This window comes from Bombina bombina, chromosome 1 (genome assembly GCF_027579735.1).
Source record: "Bombina bombina isolate aBomBom1 chromosome 1, aBomBom1.pri, whole genome shotgun sequence".
In the NCBI taxonomy this organism is placed as follows: domain Eukaryota; kingdom Metazoa; phylum Chordata; class Amphibia; order Anura; family Bombinatoridae; genus Bombina; species Bombina bombina.
The window spans coordinates 353,611,579-353,636,752 of record NC_069499.1 but is presented as its reverse complement, the minus strand read 5'-3'; the positions used below and the strand labels follow the sequence as shown (position 1 = coordinate 353,636,752).

Genomic DNA, 25,174 nt, shown 5'->3' with positions numbered 1-25,174 from the left:
GTAGGTTGCTACAGATGTGGAGATTGCACGACGTGCAATAGTATGCTAACAGGGATGTTTTTTCATCACCCACATACTGGGAGAAAGTTTAAGATCCTGCACAGATTATCATGCATGAGCACCTACGTGATCTACATACCGATGTGTCCATGTTCTTTGATGTACGTGGGTAAGACCTCCACTACATTTCGTGAGAGGATGGCTAATCATCGCCATGCAATTAGACAGGCGATAGAGAAGAAAACAGCTGACCAACCCGTTGCCCGACACTTCCTCCAGGCAGGACATACAGCGGCTAGCCTGAGGACTATGCTTATTGATCACGTGCCCCCCCTACGGAGGGGGGGTGACAGAAATACGAAATTATTACAGTTTGAGACCTCTTGGATTTACCGTCTAGATACGGTGGCCCCGAAGGGACTAAATATGCAATTGGACTTTAATGTCTTTCTTTGAATGGGATGTCTATGATTAATCGGTCTAGGTCATCGATATTAAAAGGATGGACTTGTCCTTTGTTACATATATATACAAAGTCTCCATAATAACTGTGTTCAGTGTATTGCTGTGGCCTGAATATTGTTTCTCACTATACTCCACCAGACATGAATAACATACATGAGTTATCAATGAATGTAACTTGATGCATTTATCTATTCAGAATATTTGACAACAATTGATGTTATTATTCTAGCTATTTATAATATTACAATATGGGTCGTATGTTGAGTAATGTATTTGAAAGATGGTGCTGCTTGAAAGTTAATGCAGCTTTAAGGGTACAGGTATACGATCCGCTTGGGATCTCAAGTAGTGTGATGCTAACACTCTTTTAAAACATTTGTGGTATACGGGATACTTCACTATGGTGTTTAGAATTATGGTACTTGGAATAGTTAGTCCGATGTTATCGGAACTACCGTCACCCGATATGCGCGTTGTCTAGAGGTGTTACGTGTGACAGAAGCGTAAACGTCATCACGTGAGTTGATCTATGGTAATTAGCCATGTGGCCAGTGCAAGGCCGGACGTGCGCGCTCGGGGGCGGCTTCCGATACACCGGAAGTGACAGAGACACATTACGGGTACTTATAGGTGAGTTGTTTTGGGGTAGATTAGGAACCTTTTCTTGGGACGAATATGTTTTAAATACCCATTGACAAAGATACCAATTGGTATTATATATATATATATATATATAATATGTGTGTATATATGAAGGTACAAGTAGAATGCGGCCACTCAGGACTCTGAGTAGACACAAGCGATACTCTATAAATGGCGCTAGTCAGAAAGGAGTAGGATATTGAAGGCAGCTATATAAGACAGATACTGGAAGAGTTGAGTAACCCCAGTCAGTAGGAGTAAATATTGGTACAAAGATTTTGCAGCGCCTGTATATCCACTATGGCAGAAGCTATGTATATAAATGTAAATGAAAAATAATAAACTGAACAGTTCATGTAAGTTCTTAGGGTGTATTCAATCCGTGGTGAATCTTCCAAAATACAGCTGATATAAAGTAATAGGTGGTATTCAATACCCTTACCAGATATTACCCCAATCTGATGAGGTAAGTATGCCGCACTGGGGGTATGTGTAGATAGTTGGATCTCCTCCTTGCATCCGAATAAGATGGCTATTCCAGTTTCGTTAGCCTCCTGGAGTATGTAGGGATGTGCTTCTGATGGTGAAGGTATCCCTTAAGCTTCCTGTGTAGATTTGTGGTTAGCCTCTTGGGGTGCTTCTCCGTCTCGGTATAAACTTTCTCCAGCGTAAGGATACCCAGGGAAACAAGAGAGAGTATATAGTGTAATACAGTTTTATTCACAGCAAGGTTAAAAAATGCAATTCACATAGCACTCACATTTATCATCCTCAAACAAAATGAGGTATGTATGTATATAGCATATAGGACCTTAATAGGTCCCTCCACGAGTGGGTGTCAGAATTCCCCAATTCCTGTTAAAGGCTCCGTAGAGAGGCCCCACACAGCTGATAATTAATCTCAATGGAGGTTTATACAGTAGAAAGTTATTCGTGTTTTAAGACTAGCGCTAGAAGTCTAGCTAAGAGGAGGTACAACAATGTATAGAATCAAGTAAACAGATAAAATATATAATATAAAATCGTTGTTCCCTGACGCGTTTCAAAGGTTGCTTTCAATAGTTCCTTCTTCAGAGGGGTGTATACTGCTGAGCCGTAATCGCTATTTTTGTATGCTTCGGGCGGCGGCACGCCCTCTGCGTATGATAGGTCATATGTGCCAGCGTCTAGTGACGTAATTCGTGCATTTGGCAGCGTGTCTAATTATAGGATGTTATAGCACAAAGTAGATGATAGGTTACGTTATGTGTCATGTGACCTGACGTAGTTGCATGCTGATTTGTTAGAATAGACTAAGGCTTCTGGGATATGTAGTTTTTTTACATATCCCAGAAGCCTTAGTCTATTCTAACAAATCAGCATGCAACTACGTCAGGTCACATGACACATAACGTATCCTATCATCTACTTTGTGCTATAACATCCTATAATTAGACACGCTGCCAAATGCACGAATTACGTCACTAGACGCTGGCACGTATGACCTATCATACGCAGAGGGCGTGCCGCCGGCCGAAGCATACAAAAATAGCGATTACGGCTCAGCAGTATACACCCCTCTGAAGAAGAAGGAACTATTGAAAGCAACCTTTGAAACGCGTCAAGAACAACGATTTTATATTATATATTTTATCTGTTTACTGTTTACTTGATTCTATACATTGTTGTACCTCCTCTTAGCTAGACTTCTAGCGCTAGTCTTAAAACACGAATAGCTTTCTACTGTATAAACCTCCATTGAGATTAATTATCAGCTGTGTGGGGCCTCTCTACGGAGCCTTTAACAGGAATTGGGGAATTCTATCTGACATACCAAAATGGGCCTAGATCAATACTTTGTCAATAGATATTCAGGGATTCCTGAAAGATATTAGTGTTCGAATGTAACTAGCGTTAATTTTGAAAAAAAAATGGTTTGAAAATACTTGTATTTATGGCCCTATAAGTTACAAAAAAAGCAAAGAAGATGTAAACATTGGGTATTTGAAACTATTTAGCATGGGTGTTTTTTGGTGGTTGTAGATATGTAACAGATTTTGGGGTTCAAAGTTAGAAAAAGTGTGTTTTTTTCCATTTTTCCTCATATTTTATAATTTTTTTTATAGTAAATGATAAGATATGATGAAAATAATGGTATTTTTAGAAAGTCCATTTAATGGCGAGAAAAACGGTATATAATATGTGTGGGTACAGTAAATGAGTAAGAGGAAAATTTCAGCTAAACACAAACACCGCAGAAATGTAAAAATAGCCTTGGTCCCAAACGGACAGAAAATGGAAAAGTGCTCTGGTCACTAAGGGGTTAAAGGGCTAAAAAGGTAAAACAATTAATTGTGCGTGTCAATTTAAAATAGAAGTATTTTTGTAATATACTTTCATCAGCAAAAATGCTTCTAGTAAAAGTTATTACAGTTTTTCTGCGACATACGCACATAACCTGTGAGGGCCCATTTTCCAGTATTCAAGCACCATGCTTGTTGAGAAAGATGGCAGTGGTTTGCATTGCTTCTGTAGACATTATTTGTGTCATACAAGCCACTGCTGGATCTCTGAGAAGGTGCGGTGACTGAATACAGATGCATTGGCATCGAAGGATATGTGCGTATGCCATTGAAATCACGAATACCTTTTACTATAAGCATTTTTTCTAATAAAAATATATTGCAAAAATGCTTATATTTGAAATTAAAATGCATCCATGCACATTAAACATAATTGTGCTCATTTTTATCCTCTACACCTCTTTTACAGCTTATTGGTCACTGAGCCCCAGAAAGTAACCAAGATAGAAATAACTAAAACCCAAAGATTTTAAAAGTATTTTTACATCCTTATCCAATAGGTTTTGGCTAATTTGTAATACTTGTTTTGCTATGAAATATAAAAGTGTATGTAACTACAACTGTTTTTTGGACGACTTCAAAAAAGTTTTTTGTATATCATTTTTTAAATCTTGTTTTTATGGTTGTTTGACTTCATTGTATTTACATGCTGTTTTGTCCTTTCCCAGTTGCCTTTCTACACAGAGTTGCCAACTATTTGAACTGAGTTTAGGAAACCCTCTTTTGTTTGGCCTTTCACTGAATATTGGCAATGTGAAGGAAGAATTCCCTGAAGATGTGATCAGAAAATCCACAGGTAAAATGAATACCACTCAAACCCTAAGGGTATGGTCTGTTTCTGGGTCTAGAAATTGACAGAGGGGAGTAAAGACAAAGAATAAAAGTGTTTACTCACCCTGTGCCAAAATCCCACTGCTGACACCAAATTTGTTAAGGCTTATTTCTAATACCAGGGACCCTTTACAACTGTAGCAACAGGATTCTCTCTCTTTCTTTCTCTCTCTCCTGCTGGACACTGACAAGGCACTCTGAAAACATCAAGCGCTTGGAGAACCATTCTCACACACACCCACAGAGACTCATGAGTAGTGTAAACAGCTCTGTTTATTTTAGAGACACATGGAGTTTAAATACTATTCAGCAATACAGCGAAACACATAATCCTTTAGCTCATTCTTAAGGTTGAATAACAACAGATGTATCTTACTCAGCGTTTGTGATAGCTTTAGTTCTAAAAGTAGATTTGACATTACAACAGAGAAAATAGGAATCCTGTAATACACTTGTAATGTATAGATCTCCTTTTGCCTTTGTCTGTGTGGTCAGCATTCCTTGCATGTGGCTTAAAAGTTCAACAGTACATGTATAGTATTTATACAGAGTTCATGAATAACAACAAATTCTAGTATTAAGTTTGATACAATAACAATACATATATAGTTATAGTTAAAAGTAAATAAGGATACATACTTATAAAATACAAAGTATAATATAGTATACATAATATAATATTCTTACAATAACTCATATCTAATCCAAGTAGAAAACAAAAGATTACTCCTCACGATTTTCTCAAGGTTTCGGCACACCAGTCAAATATTGCCAATGAGTAATCTAATGTTATCATTGGACAGCAATGACTTAAAGGGACATGAAACAAAAAAATCTCTTTCATGATTTAGATAGAACATACAATTTTAAACAACTTTCCAGTTTACTTCTATTATCAAATTTGTTTCAGTCTCTTGGTATCATTTATGGAAGGAGCAGCAATACACTGCTGTTTTCTAACTAAACACATGGGTGAGCCAATGACAATCGTATAAATGCAGCCACCAATTAGCAGCTAGAACCTAGGTTATTTGCTGCTCCTGAGCTTACCTAGAAAAACCTTTCAGCAAAGGATAACAAGAGAAGGATGCAAATTAACTAATAGAAGTAAATTGGAAAGTTATTTAAAATTGTATGTTCTGTCTAAATCATTAATGTCTAATTATGACTTTACTGTCCCTTTTAATGTTGTACTCAACTTGTATAATTTGTTTACTTTTTGAAACGTACAGGTTCCATTCCTAGAGGAACACATGGAATCTGTGTTAAATTAACCTACTTAGGGCTACATTGCAAGTGGAGCTCTAATTTAACGCACGCCCGCAAACGGGTACATTTGCCCATTTGCGGGTGCGTGATAAATAACGTGCCTTTACATTGCGGTCTATGCGAACTGTGTGTTCCCTGTAAATATATATGTATATGCTCATATACACTACTGTGCAAAAGTCTTAGGCCACCATTAGATTTGTCGTTTCAGCAAAGTTTTAATGACCACCAATATTTTTTTATTCCCTTTATTAAAGGAATTGGAAAGTCAAAAATAGACTTGCATGATTCAGATAGAACATGTCATTTTAAGACACTTTTAAATTCACTTATATTTTCAATTGTGCTTCGTTCTCTTAGTATCCCTTGTTAAAAAAGAATATGCACATATCATAGACCAGTGGGAGCTTCTGCTAATTGGTGCCTGCACACATTTGTCTCTTGTGATTGGCTAACTAGATGTCTTCAGCTTTCTGCCAGTAGTGCAATGCTGTTCATTCAGCAATGGATAACAAAATAATGAAGTAAATTTGATAATAGAAGTAAATTGTAAAGTTGTTTAAAATTGTATGTTCTATCCGAATCATGAAAGAAACATTTTGGGTTTACTATGTCTTTAAGATACAAACAGAAAATACAGGAAATGTGTACACAAAATAGGAGAAAAAGGCTGCAACAGGGCAACGTTAAAAAAGAAAACCACACTTTATTGGAAAAATTAAAACATACACCAGGAGGTGAAAGAAGCTGACGCGTTTCACGCCGCAAACAGGCACTTAGTCATAGTTAAAAGGTTATGTCGTACAACACAATTTAAAGGGTAATACTTGCAGTCATTGTAAGACGCATATAAAAGTACATGTGATATCATGTTAAAGGCACATTAACCTATGATAGACATATCAAGGCATTTGGAGGATTTAAATACCCACTTGTGGGATACCCCATAAATTATGCATAATAAAAACAAAAAGTACCCTAAAGCAGAATACGGCTACTAGATAAATGAGAATAGTACATTTATACATTACACAATATTCAAATGTAGATGGAAAGTTCTCTTCTCTATAAACCGTTCTAATGAGATCAATACTGGTATAAAGGATATTTAATAAGATAACAAAAAATAGATATAAAGATATAGATCAGGATTTTTCTTTTACATTCTATGTTATCTACTAAATAGCACGCTATCTGACACATAATGTTGCAATTTATATAAACAGCTCCACAATTTGCTAATTAGTATCAAAAAGTGAGTTAAAGGGATAGGAAAGTCAAAATTAAACTTGCATGATTCAGATAGAGCATGTCATTTTAAGACACTTTTAAATTCACTTTTATTTTCAAATGTGCTTTGTTCTCTTAGTATCCCTTGTTATAAAATGAATACGCACATATCCTACACTAGTGGGAGCTGCTGCTAATTGGTGCCTGCACACATTTTGTCTCTTGTGATTGACTAAATAGATATTTTCAGCTTCCTGTCAGTAGTGCAATGCTGTCTTTTCAGCAATGGATAACAAGAGAATGAAGAAAATTTGATAATAGAATTAAATTGGAAAGTTGTTTAAAATTGTATCTTCTATCTGAATCATAAAAGAAAATTTTGGGGTTTACTATCCCTTTAAGTGCGATGAATATATTTTATATTTTATATGTCATTCTTTAATACTCTTCTCCACTAATCTTTATTCTAATCTTTGTGAGCTTTAGCATAACTTAGCCTTTTCACACTGTTCCGCTTCCTGAAAAAGTGGTTTCTTGGCTGCTACCCTTCCACAAAGACCATTCCTAAACAAGCTTCTTCGGCCTGTAGAAGGGTCAACTTGAAGCTGCCAGATGCTGAGCCAGGTCCTTGCTGGACTTTTTCCGGTCTCAAAGAAGAAACTCTCATCAGATTTTAAAAGTTTTCTTGGCCTTCCAGTACACTATTTTTTTTTTTTTTGTCCTTTAAACAACTTGAATACCACATCTTGAATATCCAGTTTGTTTGCTGATTTCCCTTTGAGTGTGGCCTTGCTGATGCAAAAGTATGTTTCTTTCATGTAATTAGCAAGAGTCCATGAGCTAGTGACGTATGGGATATACATTCCTACCAGGAGGGGCAAAGTTTCCCAAACCTCAAAATGCCTATAAATACACCCCTCACCACACCCACAAATCAGTTTTACAAACTTTGCCTCCTATGGAGGTGGTGAAGTAAGTTTGTGCTAGATTCTACGTTGATATGCGCTCCGCAGCAGGTTGGAGCCCGGTTTTCCTCTCAGCGTGCAGTGAATGTCAGAGGGATGTGAGGAGAGTATTGCCTATTTGAATTCAATGATCTCCTTCTACGGGGTCTATTTCATAGGTTCTCTATGTAGATGAGTGTCCTGGGGTAAGTAAGTCTTATTTTCTGTGACACTCTAAGCTATGGTTGGGCACTTTTTATAAAGTTCTAAATATATGTATTCAAAGATTTATTTGCCTTGACTCAGGATGTTCAACGTTCCTTATTTCAGACAGTCAGTTTCATATTTGGGATAATGCATATGAATAAATCAATTTTTTCTTACCTTAAAATTTGACTTTTTCCCTGTGGGCTGTTAGGCTCGCGGGGGCTGAAAATGCTTCATTTTATTGCGTCATTCTTGGCGCGGACTTTTTTGGCGCAAATTTTTTTTTTCTGTTTCCGCCGTCATACGTGTCGCCGGAAGTTGCGTCATTTTTGACGTTTTTTGCGCCAAAAGTGTCGGCGTTCCGGATGTGGCGTCATTTTTGGCGCCAAAAGCATTTAGGCGCAAATAATGTGAGCGTCTTTTTTGGCGCTAAAAAAATATGGGCGTCACTATTGTCTCCACATTATTTAAGTCTCATTATTTATTGCTTCTGGTTGCTAGAAGCTTGTTCACTGGCATTTTTTCCCATTCCTGAAACTGTCATTTAAGGAATTTGATCAATTTTGCTTTATATGTTGTTTTTTCTATTACATATTGCAAGATGTCCCATGTTGAAACTGAGTCAGAAGATACTTCTGGAAAATCGCTGCCTGGTGCTGGAGCTACCAAAGCTAAGTGTATCTGCTGTAAACTTATGGTATCTGTTCCTCCAGCTGTTGTTTGTACTGATTGTCATGACAAACTTGTTAATGCAGATAATATTTCCTTTAGTACTGTTACATTACCTGTTGCTGTTCCATCAACATCTAATACTCAGAGTGTTCCTGATAACATAAGAGATTTTGTTTCTAAATCCATTAAGAAGGCTATGTCTGTTATTCCTCCTTCTAGTAAACGTAAAAAGTCTTTTAAAACTTCTCATTTTTCAGATGAATTTTTAAATGACCATCATCATTCTGATAATGGTTCTTCTGGTTCAGAGGATTCTGTCTCAGAGGTTGATGCTGATAAATCTTCATATTTATTTAAAATGGAATTTATTCGTTCTTTACTTAAAGAAGTCCTAATTGCATTAGAAATTGAGGATTCTGGTCCTCTTGATACTAAATCTAAACGTTTAGATAAGGTTTTTAAATCTCCTGTAGTTATTCCAGATGTTTTTCCTGTCCCTGGTGCTATTTCTGAAGTAATTTCCAGGGAATGGAATAATTTGGGTAATTCATTTACTCCTTCTAAACGTTTTAAGCAATTATATCCTGTGCCATCTGACAGATTAGAGTTTTGGGACAAAATCCCTAAGATTGATGGGGCTATCTCTACTCTTGCTAAGCGTACTACTATTCCTACGGCAGATGGTACTTCGTTTAAGGATCCTTTAGATAGGAAAATTGAATCCTTTCTAAGAAAAGCTTACTTGTGTTCAGGTAATCTTCTTAGACCTGCTATATCTTTAGCGGATGTTGCTGCAGCTTCAACTTTTTGGTTAGAAGCTTTAGCGCAACAAGTAACAGATCATAATTCTCATAGCATTATTATTCTTCTTCAACATGCTAATAATTTTATTTGTGATGCCATCTTTGATATCATTAGAGTTGATGTCAGGTATATGTCTCTAGCTATTTTAGCTAGAAGAGCTTTATGGCTTAAAACTTGGAATGCTGATATGTCTTCTAAGTCTACTCTGCTTTCCCTTTCTTTCCAGGGTAATAAATTATTTGGTTCTCAGTTGGATTCTATTATCTCAACTGTTACTGGAGGGAAAGGAACTTTTTTACCACAGGATAAAAAATCTAAAGGTAAATTTAGGTCTAATAATCGTTTTCGTTCCTTTCGTCACAACAAGGAACAAAAGCCTGATCCTTCATCCTCAGGAGCGGTATCAGTTTGGAAACCATCTCCAGTCTGGAATAAATCCAAGCCTTTTAGAAAATCAAAGCCAGCTCCTAAGTCCACATGAAGGTGCGGCCCTCATTCCAGCTCAGCTGGTTGGGGGCAGATTACGTTTTTTCAAAGACATTTGGATCAATTCCGTTCACAATCTTTGGATTCAGAACATTGTTTCAGAAGGGTACAGAATTGGCTTCAAGATAAGGCCTCCTGCAAAGAGATTTTTTCTTTACCGTGTCCCAGTAATCCCAGCGAAGGCTCAAGCATTTCTGAAATGTGTTTCAGATCTAGAGTTGGCTGGAGTAATTATGCCAGTTCCAATTCTGGAACAGGGGCTGGGGTTTTATTAAAATCTCTTCATTGTACCAAAGAAGGAGAATTCCTTCAGACCAGTTCTGGATCTAAAAATATTGAATCGTTATGTAAGGATACCAACATTCAAAATGGTAACTGTAAGGACTATCCTGCCTTTTGTTCAGCAAGGGCATTATATGTCTACAATAGATTTACAGGATGCATATCTGCATATTCCGATTCATCCAGATCACTATCAGTTTCTGAGATTCTCTTTCCTAGACAAACATTACCAGTTTGTGGCCCTGCCGTTTGGCCTAGCAACAGCTCCAAGAATTTTTTCAAAGGTTCTCGGTGCCCTTCTGTCTGTAATCACAGAACAGGGTATTGTGGTATTTCCTTATTTGGACGATATCTTGGTACTTGCTCAGTCTTCACATTTAGCAGAATCTCATACGAATCGACTTGTGTTGTTTCTTCAAGATCATGGTTGGAGGATCAATTTACCAAAAAGTTAATTGATTCCTCAGACAAGGGTAACCTTTTTAGGTTTCCAGATAGATTCAGTGTCCATGACTCTATCTTTGACAGACAAGAGACGTCTAAAATTGATTTTCAGTCACAATCATTCCCTTCGGTAGCCTTATGCATGGAAATTCTAGGTCTTATGACTGCTGCATCGGACGCGATCCCCTTTGCTCGTTTTCACATGCGACCTCTTCAGCTCTGTATGCTGAACCAGTGGTGCAGGGATTACACAAAGATATCTCAGTTAATATCTTTAAAACCGATTGTACGACACTCTCTGACGTGGTGGACAGATCACCATCGTTTAGTTCAGGGGGCTTCTTTTGTTCTTCCGACCTGGACTGTAATTTCAACAGATGCAAGTCTTACAGGTTGGGGAGCTGTGTGGGGGTCTCTGACAGCACAAGGGGTTTGGGAATCTCAGGAGGTGAGATTACCGATCAATATTTTGGAACTCTGTGCAATTTTCAGAGCTCTTCAGTCTTGGCCTCTTCTAAAGAGAGAATCGTTCATTTGTTTTCAGACAGACAATGTCACAACTGTGGCATACATCAATCATCAAGGAGGGACTCACAGTCCTCTGGCTATGAAAGAAGTATCTCGAATTCTGGTTTGGGCGGAATCCAGCTCCTGTCTAGTTTCTGTGGTTCATATCCCAGGTATAGACAATTGGGAAGCGGATTATCTCAGTCGCCAAACGTTACATCCGGGCGAATGGTCTCTTCACCCAGAGATATTTCTTCAGATTGTTCAAATGTGGGGACTTCCAGAAATAGATCTGATGGCCTCTCATCTAAACAAGAAACTTCCCAGGTATCTGTCCAGATCCAGGGATCCTCAAGCGGAAGTAGTGGATGCATTATCACTTCCTTGGAAGTATCATCCTGCCTATATCTTTCCGCCTCTAGTTCTTCTTCCAAGAGTAATCTCCAAGATTCTGAAGGAATGCTCGTTTGTTCTGCTGGTAGCTCCAGCATGGCCTCACAGGTTTTGGTATGCGGATCTTGTCCAGATGGCCTCTTGCCAACCGTGGACTCTTCCGTTAAGACCAGACCTTCTGTCGCAAGGTCCTTTTTTCCATCAGGATCTCAAATCCTTAAATGTAAAGGTATGGAGATTGAACACTTGATTCTTAGTCAAAGAGGTTTCTCTGACTCTGTGATTAATACTATGTTACAGGCTCGTAAATCTGTATCTAGGGAGATATATTATAGAGTCTGGAAGACTTACATTTCTTGGTGTCTTTCTCATCATTTTTCCTGGCATTCTTTTAGAATTCCGAGAATTTTGCAGTTTCTTCAGGATGGTTTGGATAAGGTTTGTCTGCAAGTTCCTTGAAAGGACAAATCTCTGCTCTTTCTGTTCTTTTTCACAGAAAGATTGCTATTCTTCCTGATATTCATTGTTTTGTACAGGCTTTGGTTCGTATAAAACCTGTCATTAAGTCAATTTCTCCTCCTTGGAGTTTGAATTTGGTTCTGGGGGCTCTTCAAGCTCCTCCGTTTGAACCTATGCATTCATTGGACATTAAATTACTTTCTTGGAAAGTTTTGTTCCTTTTGGCCATCTCTTCTGCCAGAAGAGTTTCTGAATTATCTGCTCTTTCTTGTGAGTCTCCTTTTCTGATTTTTCACCAGGATAAGGCGGTGTTGCGAACTTCTTTTAAATTTTTACCTAAGGTTGTGAATTCTAACAACATTAGTAGAGAAATTGTGGTTCCTTCATTATGTCCTAATCCTAGGAATTCTAAGGAGAAATCATTGCATTCTTTGGATGTAGTTAGAGCTTTGAAATATTATGTTGAAGCTACTTAGAATTTCCGAAAGACTTCTAGTCTATTTATTATCTTTTCCGGTTCTAGGAAAGGTCAGAAGGCCTCTGCCATTTCTTTGGCATCTTGGTTGAAATCTTTAATTCTTCATGCTTATGTCGAGTCGGGTAAAACTCCGCCTCAAAGGATTACAGCTCATTCTACTAGGTCAGTTTCTACTTCCTGGGCGTTTAGGAATGATGCTTCGGTTGATCAGATTTGCAAAGCAGCAACTTGGTCTTCTTTGCATACTTTTACTAAATTCTACCATTTTGATGTGTTTTCTTCTTCTGAAGCTGTCTTTGGTAGAAAAGTACTTCAGGCAGCTGTTTCAGTTTGAATCTTCTTATTTTCAGTTTTTTTCTTTATGAGATTTAAACTTTATTTTTGGGTATGGAAATTTTTCAGCGGAATTGGCTGTCTTTATTTTATCCCTCCCTCTCTAGTGACTCTTGCGTGGAAGATCCACATCTTGGGTAGTCATTATCCCATACGTCACTAGCTCATGGACTCTTGCTAATTACATGAAAGAAAACATAATTTATGTAAGAACTTACCTGATAAATTCATTTCTTTCATATTAGCAAGAGTCCATGAGGCCCACCCTTTTTTGTGGTGGTTATGATTTTTTTTTTTTTTTTTGTATAAAGCACAATTATTCCAATTCCTTATATTTATGCTTCACACTTTTTTCTTATCACCCCACTTCTTGGCTATTCGTTAAACTGATTTGTGGGTGTGGTGAGGGGTGTATTTATAGGCATTTTGAGGTTTGGGAAACTTTGCCCCTCCTGGTAGGAATGTATATCCCATACGTCACTAGCTCATGGACTCTTACTAATATGAAAGAAATGAATTTATCAGGTAAGTTCTTACATAAATTATGTTTTTTATGTCTGTCAATTTCTGTGATCTTTTTCATTTTGAACGGATTGATGTGATTGAAAGTTGGTCTTATTAGCAGGCTTTCAATGGATTAAACTCATACCACATGTGTATGTAATGCTCAAGCACAGCAGTCATTTTGACATGAAATAGTAGGACAAATACTGGTGTTAGCAATGACATTAATTAGGGTTCCATTCATTCCATTAGGTTTACGAGAGCCAGGTTCCTGCTGTTGCTCAAGTGTAAGAGGTCACACTACACTAAATACTTGTCACTTTAGACTATAGAAGCTGTTTTTTCTGACTTAGTTTGTTTTTTAATACTGCATACAAACATCCTGTATTTTCTGGTTGTAGTCGATTAAAGAGACAAATAAATAATTATATATGATCATTATACCATTGCTAAAACAACAAATCTAATGGTGGCCTAAGACTTTTCCACAATACTGTATATTTATGTGTATATACACATATTAATACATAAATATATATGTATGTAATCATATACATTTTAAAATTGCTGGCCATCGCTGTGCTACTTACCTCCTTCGCTGTGCTAGGTTATCATGGCATGAGAACGAGGCTTCCATTGGAGCCTATGGGAAGTGTAGTCTCTTGAGCGCAATGCTTCCTAGCAATGCGAACGCAAGCTTGCATTCACATTGCGCTCAACTTGTAATACCAGCGCACATTAGCATGCGCTGGTATTACTTAGTGGAGTACTAATATCGCTTTTGCTAAAGCGATATTTAGCGCTCCATTTGTAATGTGGCCCTTAAAAGGACACTGAACCCAATTTTTTTCTTTCATGATTCAGATAGAGCATGCAATTTTAAGCAGCTTTCTAATTTACTCCTATTATCAAACTTTCTTCGTTCTTTTTCAAATAAAGATAGCAAGAGAAGGCATCTAGGCTTTTTGTTTGGTTCAGAACGCTGGACAGCACTTTTTTATTGGTGGATGAATGTATCCACCAATCAGCAAGAACAACCCAGGTTGTTCACCAAAAATGGGCTGGCATCTAAACTTACATTCTTGCATTTCAAATAAAGATACCAAGAGAATGAAGAAAATTTGATAATAGGAGTAAATTGGAAAGTTGCTTAAAATTTCATGCTCTATCTGAATCACAATAGAAAAAATGTGGGTTCAGTGTCCCTTTAATTAATGCAATTGTGTTTCAGGCACCTCTCAAAACTGACATAAATAATATAACATCTAAAGTTGCAGCATGCATACTATTATTATAAAAAATCATTTGGGTGATAAAATATAAAAGAAGAGTTGTTATTCTTTGCATGCTTTCTCTCAATGTCAGCAGTTTTTGATCATCAAAATGTTGAAATTATGTCCCTTTAGTTGCAGTCTCTTCAATTTCTCTCCTCAAAAATTGTCTGTTCCAAAGTTTGAAATATGTATGTAGCACTGGTATTTTATCCTTTCATGAAGTACTATATATAATTTTCTACTTTCCCACTTTTGGGTGTATGCTGTCAGTGATGTAATAGATTTTTATTGTGCGTCAGGGTAGAACAAACAGTTGTAAAACGAGGGCACCCTATAAGTGGTAAAACAAATTGTACAGGGCGTTTGCTAAAAGAAACTACTTTATCTCTGTCAGTTTACAGATCTATTAATTATTGTTAATGCAGATAAGGTTTTGGCTTCAGATGAGTATCAATCTTTTTAATACCTCACAAAAGAGATCTATTACTAGAAATTCATGACTTACAAGATCTGCCCTTCTTCATTTAGAGGAACCTGAAAATAATAGAGATGTCAGTATCTTGGAGGTTTCAGACTGCATGCGCTGCTCCTCTTGCCAGTGCATATTTGACAGCAGAGAAGATCAGGTAAGTTCTAGGGTAATTCAGATAAAGGGTTGAGCTCTCAGAATGGATCAATAATAAAGTTTTAGGGGATGAATAGTAAAGGGTGGAACATGTTTTAGAAGTAAGTCAAAAAGAATAATTATTACCAAAAAAGGGGAAAAAAATATACCCTATTACATTATATGTATGTGTGTATGTATGTGTGTGTATCTATCTATATCAATAACAATCAACCCCATAGAAAGGAAGAAGGAACGCTTCACTCTCCGGTCTGTTCACAAGAAGGCTTTATTACATCTTCATATATCAATAACACATCCCAAACGTTTCGATACCGGTTGGTATCTTGTTCACTGGGTGCTGCAAAATGGTTGTGTCCCAAAACGGCTTTGGGACACAACCATTTTTTGGGACACAACCATTTTGCAGCACCCAGTGAACAAGATACCAACCGGTATCGAAACGTTTGGGTTGTGTTATTGATATATGAAGATGTAATAAATCCTTCTTGTGAACAGACCGGAGAGTGAAGCGTTCCTTCTTCCTTTCTATGGGGTTGATTGTTATTGCTACATGTTTCTCACGCAGCACCCTGGCAGATGTTTAAAGTAACAGTGAGTGCACTAAGATTGATACTGGTGTGTGTATATTTGTGTGTGTGTGTGTATATGTGTATATATATATATGTATGTATGTATATATATATATATGTGTATATATATATATATATATATATATATATATATATATATATATATATATATATATATATATATATATATATATATATATATATATATATATATATATATATATTCACAAAAATAACTGCTAAGCTAATTTTAACTTTTTTTTTTTTTTTTTTTTAACTTTTTAGCCAATTCCTTTTAATAATTAAAAACAAATCCGACCTCAGATGCACGTCCCCATCAGCCATTTTAATAAGCTAAATACCAAGACATTGAGCCTGTTACATGAAATACACATTTCCACAACTTTTTTAATAAATTAAATACCATCTTATGTGTCACACCTGCATTATCTGTAAAATGATTTACGCTAAAATTACTCTTTGGGCTTTTTTTTTTTTTTTTTTTTTATATATATATCTATCCTTCAAAGATGATAGCACTCTCTGGATCATCTTTGCAGGATATTACTATTTTTTATTTCACCCTGGTCTCTTAAACTTTGTGGGTGAGAGTGGGCTGTTTACAGACTGTTATATAATTTAAAAAAAAAAAAATCTATATAATATACACACACATCCCATAACCTTTTTTTTTTTTTTTTTGGTTTCTATTTCAGAAGGAGCATTACACTTTAGACTGGCATCGGTTTAACTTAAAGCGCAGGATTAAAGGAGCTTCTTTACTAAGTGCAGAAGATTTTCAGGACAAAACAAATTCAGGTGATAAAATGCAAATAATATAGTTTCATTTTGTAAGCATCATTTGAAGTATGTCACAAATTCAAGTGTAAAATTCTTAGGATCAAACATTTTAAGAGAGCATATAAAATCACTCTTAAGGTCCAATGATTAAAGATTATCTAGCTTTAAGAGAAATTATAGTCCCAGAGAGATGTGAGCTTCCTCCCATAGAAGTAATGAAGCTCTCTGGGATACAGAATCTCAGAGGAGAGTGAAGTTAACAGGAATGCACCTGATACTGATATAAAGTCTCAGTTTGCAGCAAATACAAATTAAACTGAAATATTTTCACTACATTTTAACTTGCATTTGCTAGTATACATTACCCTTTTTGTCAGTTAAATAAGTGTATTTTACATTTTGAGCAAACTTTAATGTTTAGAGCATATCATGTGAATTGTGAGAGAGATGCAGAGGCACGCTGGGAACACCCCTGTTCCGCCTACGTTTTATATTACATAGAGCAAATAAAAAATATAACTTAATTTGTGAGATACACAGAAATATACTGAGTATGATCTTAATTTGTTAAATTGATACGGAAACTTTCAAAGCATAATCAGAATTTGTTAAATCACAATCCTAAAAACTAGGACTGCAACTAATTATTATTTTTTTATAATCCATTAATCTGCCAATTTATTTTTTCGACTAATCGGACAAAAAGGAAAAAATATATTTTTTCCCCCTATATTTACAAAAAAATCCAAGCTATTTTGCCTGCAAAAGAGAAGAGGCGCTCAGATGGTGAGTTGCCTGAGATGCATAAGTAAGGTTTTCCCATTTCACCAAGGTGGGATATTTATCTTTTTTAACTCTCCACCAATGCAAGTTGCCACTTATAAGTAAACCTAGCCTTTATTCAAACATAAAAAATATGTTAAAAATCTATATGCAATGGTAAATAACCAGCTATAAGGTTAGGGAAAAATATATTGTTCGCTCTAAAATAGCAGATATATACTTAGAGGTTGACTGTGGTACATATTACAATTGATTAAAAATTTAAAACAAAAAACAAAAAAAAAGCCTAGCACAATTATCTATACAGTACATATAATCAGCAATAGCAAGAGATGTGCTAATAATTGTGCAAACAGATAATAGTGCACATCAATTAAAATAATAACTCCCATCAATCTAGGGCTAGGTGAAAATAACAAGCTCCGCACTATATCATGTAAAGCATAGTCCCAAATCACCTGATCTAAAATTAACAATGAAAATGATGACTCATATTATTTCTAGGTTGTACATAAACTAGGAGTAGTTGTAAACTTAAAGGGACACTCAAGTCAATTTTAAACTTTCATTACTCAGAAAAGTAAAAAAATAGTCTGTACACATCCTTTAGGCTAAAGGCATAACCATAAAACACAATACCATGTGCAGGAGCTCATTGGAGTGAAGCAGCTGGTGCTGTGCACAGACCAACTAATTACAAACCAACTAATCGATTATGATATTTGTTGACAACTTTTCATAATCGATTATATCGATTAGTTGTTGCAGCTCTACTAAATACACTGCTGTAAACGGCAAAATACACTGCTGTAACTACAAAATAGAAAGTGAAAAGCTTAAATGTAATAAAACTTAAAGGACAAAATCTGAAGTGCAAAGTAATATAAAATACAAAGCACAAAGTGTAATTGTAACAAAATTATCATGTCATGCAGTGCTATATTGCAGCTCAACTTGTCTCTCCTTCACATAAAGAAAAGCAGGGAACATCCCTTAGAGAAGTGTAGAAAAATTTACCTTTCTAGAATCTTTTGAGATTTTGCAGTGCTGGAGGATCATTTAGGTTATCTGATCTGACCACAGATCATAGGGCCCTTAGCTTGCTGATTCTTCCCTTGAAACCATTAAGAAAAACCTGAGAAATTGCAACTGTTTTTTCATCTTTCATTTAGGAGATCTTTCTAGCATATCTGGCTCTGATTCAGAGAGCTCTGATGATGGAGAATTAGACTCTTCTAATTTGTCTAGTGCTGACTTGGCTTCCATACCTATTTCTGATCAGTCGATTCGCTCACAACGAGTACTTTTCAGAAACAACCAGGGGTATCTGCTATCTGTGTATCGCTGTGTGTTAGCAGAATCTAAGGTGAGCACTTACAAATATAACCGGGCAAGCCCTGCTTAATATTAGAGGTTAGGGATGATAAGAATTGCATATTCTAGTTAGACTAAAAAGAAGAACACGCTACTCATCTTTGTATAGTGTATGTGTAATATACTTCACCATTAGAATGAATTTAATAATTGAATAAATATGAATACATATCTTTTGAAATTAACACATTTCCACTCCCTTCATTAAGCCTGGTGATATGGCTGTAACTGGTTTACAAGGCCAATGTTAACTGTACAGAATGTACAATACATGATTATGGCCCAAATCATGTACAGGGAAGCAGCAACATCATGTAATATGTAAAGCCTGTTGATTACTGATGCTGCAGCAAATTTGAAGGGGTAAAAGGAGGGAGGGGACAATTTCATGGAATAAAAAGAGTCAGGAGTATATCCCCAGCCCAAAGAAGGTGAATGTACTGTAGCCCCTTGCTTCAGGCTTTGTACTGTGAATTTTGTAGTCATTGTGAGTGATGTTTCTACTCCTGAACAAAGTGTGATTTATTTCTTCTGTTACAGAACACAGATATAAAACCAGAGCACCTTTTAAAATGCATAAATACCATGCAGGAGCAGCCAATCACAATCATTCTTATGGCTGGTGGGGGGCATTTTGCTGGAGCTGTCTTCAGAGGGTGAGGATAATTTAAGATATGCTGTCAGAGAGCAGTCTAGTTAAAGGGTCACGTGGAATAGTACAGCAAAGTGGTGAAAAAGAATATTATAACATTTCTGTGCACTACTTGTAAGGCGCATGTGAAGCAGAACTATTATTTTTCCTTTGGGTCTCTTTTAAATAAATTTGTCAAGAATTGTTTTCAACTGAATTATAGGAAATTTGATTTTTAAATCTTTATAAATGAACAAATGTGTAATTGCATACTTTTATAATTCTATTGTATACCTTATATTCATAATTCATGTATGCATTGTTTTCATATTTTACAGGAAAGAGGTGCTGATGCATAAGACCTTCCATAGATACACTGTTCGAGCTAAAAGAGGAACTTCACAGTCAGTACATGATGCTCAAAACCGTAGTCATATGCCAAAGTCAGCTGGGGCTGCTTTAAGACGATATAACCAAGCTGCACTGATCATGGTGAGTTAGAATAAATATTTTCAGCACAGAAATGGCAACCCAGCTGTCACACCAACATGATATTTTACCTTGTGTCCAAATCGCAAAGACATCAAGATATACTCTTCATTTATATCTAAGTGAAAAACAATTACATTACAATGATGAGGATATTGCAGGAGATGTGTTTTTTGTTGTTGTGGGGTTTGTTTTGTAATCAAATTTAAGAAGTGTTTGATAATAGTAAATGTCTTCTCAAATCAACAGAATTTTACTAGTTGGTGGTTTAGAACATAGCCTTATCTTACTACTCAAATAATGACTTCCGTGTGTAACACGCATTCCTAATCTTGACAGGACATCAATCAGTTATTGCAAAGTTGGGCAGAGCATATAAATGAGGCGTGGGGGATTTTCCTGAGGGCTCCTCGTTCTGATCGGACTCTCTTTCTTGGGCGCAACTCCCCTATTTCAAAGAATGATTCTAGGGTCCATGGAATCCCCTTTATTACTCGAAGAGCAACATTTAGAGAGGTGCAACGTGTGCATACAAAACTCTTCACACTACAGGTGTATGGTGAGGTCTGGGGGCAGGTGTTATGGCTTTCTCTAAGTATTCATTAATTAATATTTAAATGCAGATGTCTTTTGCATTTTTTAATTTATATTGTTCCATATAATATTTGGCAGTCATGCTTCTCATTGTATCTGATTTTAAAGAAAATCGTATATATATTTTTACAACAGAAAAAGATGTGCCACTATCACAAGTTATAGGAGGTCGAATGAGACCAGCCAAACCAAAAAGAACTGTTAAAAAAGAACCCTGTGATGAAATAGAAGGTAAGAACGTTTCCTATGCCATTGTGACTAAATTGAACTTTCATTTTTCACATAGAGCATGTCTTTTTACGCAAGTCTAGGGAGGCTAATAGGAGCTCAGGAGTGTGAACGTAGCAATCTATGGCAGCACATGACTAAAGACACATGCACACTCCTGAGCTCGTCTATGATTACCCTTTTAACAAAGGATACCAAGAGAACTAAGAAAAAATGTCATATTCTATCCAATCGGTTTAATTTTGACTTTACTGTGCCTTTTAAAATTTTCTAAAGCTTTAGTAAGATTCCCTAGATTCAAATAATTTTCCTCTTAGAAAAAGGTATTCAATTCCTGTAATCTTATGTAATTTAATTTGGTAACGTATCCAGGTTACAGGCGTGGTTCCTTAATTTAGTACAGATGATCAAATATATATTTCAACCAAGAAAAAAAAAATAGAGGAAAGAGGTTAACCAGTTACCTCATGCATTTTAAAACTTGTCTCTTCTTGCCTCTTAGGGAATTAATTGTAACACATGTCTTTGGGTGCAATGCTAACTGCTCCTACACTATGGTATAGTGATACACAGTAGATAACTGTATTGTTCATAGGCACATTTTCCTACAGAACATCTCAATTGTTGTCCACTGGAGCAAAGGATTTAGATATAAAAATAGCTTTATAGCGCCTAATCTTTTGCATAGCATTGTTCAGTGCAGTGCTTCTATAGGTAGCATTAATCATAGTGGGGATTTGAAGCACAATATAAAGAAGTCATGTAGTCAGCTGTTTAGTTAAACCTTATCAACATATTAAAGATTTATATTTGCTGCATAGAGAATAAGGTTTAGGGCATTTACACTCCAGTGAAAGCTATGGCTAATTATCTGTAATGTGAGTGTATACACAATGTACTATACTCTTGCTGATTGTTTCTGTCTCTTAGACAGTACTAATTTTTCTGAAGAGGAGAATGAGGATTCTGTACCAGAAGAATTAACAACTGAAGAGTTGACACTATCTACACTCGACCTAAGAGAGTATGAGATGCAGCCCAAAAGGAAACGAACAAAGAAAAAGAAAAAAAGTAAAAACGTATTGGGATCAGGTAAAACTTTTCAATAATCATAAGTTTAGTTTTGTTTGCTAATTGCTCCATTGTTGAGAATTGGATATATTGGAAAAATCACCTGTAATCAAATATTTAGCTGTGGCCTATAGAGTCAAGGATGAAGCTAAATTACCTTCAGACTTTTTTTTTTTTTTATTTATTTTCCAACGAACATAAAATTGGTCACAGTACTCATTTTATGTTACAAAGTCATCATATTAGTTTTTTAGCGGCAAGTTGAAATAGCTATAATAACAGAAGTGCTATTGCCATTGCCACTTTGCACCCAACAGGCCAGATTAAAAGGATCTCTTTAAGCAAGTATTTCATGGGTTAAAAAAGCTGAATGTAAATGCATAGCGGTGGGTTTCACAATTAACCCCTTAATAACCAGCGACGTACTCTGTACATCACTGGTCTTTTAATGGGGCTTGCTTTTTTAAAAGTGCGGCGAGACCACATAATAATAGGATGTCTGCAGGAGGGGAGGTAGGTTTTAATAGAGCGGTCATGCTGCTGGCGGCGAGACCCACACTATTACACACACTATTATGGGTCAACAAAACCTTAAAAAACAGCGATGTACAGGCTACGTTGTGATCATTAAGGGGTTAATCAGAACAGAGATTGCCAGATGCTATGGCATATACATAATGGCATTGCCAGCCAAAGGAGCTTAAATACAAACTCATCTAAGCTAATGTACAAATATTGTCCTTATACTATGAATTATTGATGGTATGCATCATGTAGTGCTATGCAAATGTTTTAGGAATTAGAATTTAATGGGACTTGCAATGTTTTTAATTGTTCACTTCAAACTCCCTAGGAGGGACCGCATATATTTTCATTCTTATTTTAAAAGAAAATGACAGTACTTCTGCAGCCTTCAGGAAGGCCCAATTTGTGCTTTTTCTCTTCAGACTGTAGTACCTGAGCCAGCATGCTCCCAAATGCTTGTGGCCTACTATACGTGTGCTCCCCCAAGGTATTAAGCCCTAATGAAGGAACTTTTATAAAGGATAATAGCATGGGCACTATGGCTATAGCATTTGCACCTTTTTGATTACTGAGAACATTTGTTAGATGACTCCCTATTATATGCAGTACTTCTAGAGGAATGTGAACTATAATTGCAAATCTGTTCCTTTCTAGAATCTGCTCCTGATCAGGCCACATTAGAAGTGCAAACTAGTTGTAAAGTTATTTCTGACCAACATGTAAATGAGGAATTGGAACTAGAAACTTCTGAACATCCTTCAGTGTCCTCGGGGGAAGGTGAGACTTAACCTTATTCACATTGTTCCCTGCATAGGGATATCTTGTATTCAGTTTTACAAATTTTTTTTAATTTAAAGTAAATTTCTATATTTTTGCTTGAGTACACGTTAACAGCATAGTATTATATAGGCTCCATTAAATAAGCTCTGGGTGCAGCTTTGTAGCCCTTAAAGCGCTTGTTTGCTCATGCCCTTATAACCACTACTTCCTACCCTCTCTACCACCTCAGAAGTGGCAGATGTTAAACATCCTAGACAGATATGTCCAAGATGATTGACAAGCACAGCTTTTTGCACAATTGGTTGTGCAAGAGCAGGGTGTAAGGCTGCACAATTAAATTCTTGTGCAACGATAACTGTAGGGGCTGCCCTGCTCACCCTGCATGCGGAAAATAGATTCTCTGGCTCGTAACATTGACCACTTGCTAGTTGGTAAATTTTTATAAAGTCAACATTAAAGTTTCATGATTCAGAAAGAGAGCATGCAATTTAAAAAAAACCAACAACTTCTATTATCAAAACGTGCACAATTTCTGAGTATTCAGCTCCTACTGAGCATGTGCAAAAGCACACAGTATATACGTATATGCATTTTGACAGTTTTTCACAGCTAGACAGCGCTGGTTCATATGTGCCATATAGATATTATTGTGCTCACTCCCTTGTAATTATTTATTAATCAGCACTGATTGGCTAAAATGCAAGTCTGCTAAAAGAACTAGAATAAGGGGACAGTCTGTAGAGGCTTAGCTACAAGGTAATCATAGAGGTAAAAAGTATATTTAAATAAGCGTGTTGGTTATGCAAAACTGGGGAATGTGTAATAAACGGATTATCTATCTTTTTAAAAATACAACTTCTGGAGTAGACTGTCCCTATAAGTACTTTTAAATTGGATGTTCGTACCTCTGCTGAGACCAAAGTTAGGATAGTGCATTCTGTGCTGGCTTAAAGTACCAGTCAATACAATAGATTTGCATAATCAACAAATGCATGAAAACAAGACAATGCAATAGCACTTAGTCTGAAGTTCAAATGAGTAGTAAATTTGTTTCTGACAAATTTCAAAGTTATGTATATTTCCACACTCCCTGTATCATGTGACAGCCATCAGCCAATCACAAATGCATATAAGTATACTCTGTGAATTATTGCGCACGCTCAGAAGAAGCTGGTGAATTAAAAAGTGTAAATATAAAAATACTGTGCACATTTTGTTAATGGAAATAAGTTGGAAAGTTGTATAAAATTGCATGCTCTATCTGAATCATGAAAGTTTAATTTTGACTTCAGTGTCCCTTTAAAAATCAACTTTATCTGCAAGATTTGTTCCTTGGTATATTTCTGGTTTCTGCCTGTCCTTGTGTGTTCTATTTCTTGGTAAATATTTGTTGGTAAGTGCTACTCTCTTATAATTCTGCTTTTCATCCAAGATGGTATTATCAAGAATGTTAGGAGATTTATGCCAACCTAAAAATGTGTTAGGTTTAAGGCTTTTTGTCTGGCCTCTTATTAAAAGGTCTGTTCTATTTATGTACATTTTGATTTTTATTTCTGTTTAAATGTAGGACCATCCTCTGGCTTCCAAGTTCTACACCCTTTTTTTTTTTTTTTTTTTAAATCACTATATGGGTATATACTATTGCAACAGTAGAAACATTCTAGAATGCATAGGCTTGTTTTGCTTTACACTTGTAGACAATGTTATGATGTTCTGTTCTGTAGGTGATGAACTTTCCAGGATTCGGAATATCTTGTTCACTTGTTGCAAGACAGGGGATTCAGAAACTGCTAAGCAAATCCTGTGGAATATTTTCCCCAACTCTGTTCCACATCCCTATTTAGCAGAATCTTGTGCTGCAGTCCAACCGCTCAGACTTGTGAATGAACGTCTCCCTATAGATCAGCGCACCCTTCTACATGTGACGGCATCTGCGGGACATGGGGAGGTGGCCTGTTTACTAATGGATGCTGGCTGGGATCCTGCACTTAGGTAATTTTACACACTGGTTTAGCTCATTATGTATATTAAGGACATTTGAAATACTGGAAGAGTTAAAGGGACACTCAAGTCAAAATTAAACTTTCATTATTCAGATAGAGCATGCAGTTTTAAACAACTTTCCAATTTACTTC

General features: G+C 36.3%; 1 protein-coding gene across 3 annotated transcripts in view; it reads left to right on the top strand.

Moving 5' to 3' along the window:
* Positions 1–25,174, top strand: part of ANKZF1 (ankyrin repeat and zinc finger peptidyl tRNA hydrolase 1) — an 85,096-nt gene that overhangs the window by 9,070 nt on the left and 50,852 nt on the right. For all 3 annotated transcript variants that reach the window (XM_053698200.1, XM_053698202.1, XM_053698201.1), the window contains exons 2-12: positions 4,118–4,245; positions 15,095–15,192; positions 16,480–16,582; positions 18,520–18,713; positions 19,262–19,377; positions 19,691–19,844; positions 20,181–20,400; positions 20,571–20,666; positions 21,594–21,755; positions 22,914–23,036; positions 24,764–25,031. In XM_053698200.1, the coding sequence (XP_053554175.1) occupies positions 4,118–4,245; positions 15,095–15,192; positions 16,480–16,582; positions 18,520–18,713; positions 19,262–19,377; positions 19,691–19,844; positions 20,181–20,400; positions 20,571–20,666; positions 21,594–21,755; positions 22,914–23,036; positions 24,764–25,031 (1,662 nt within the window). The remainder of the gene's footprint in view (positions 1–4,117; positions 4,246–15,094; positions 15,193–16,479; positions 16,583–18,519; positions 18,714–19,261; positions 19,378–19,690; positions 19,845–20,180; positions 20,401–20,570; positions 20,667–21,593; positions 21,756–22,913; positions 23,037–24,763; positions 25,032–25,174) is intronic.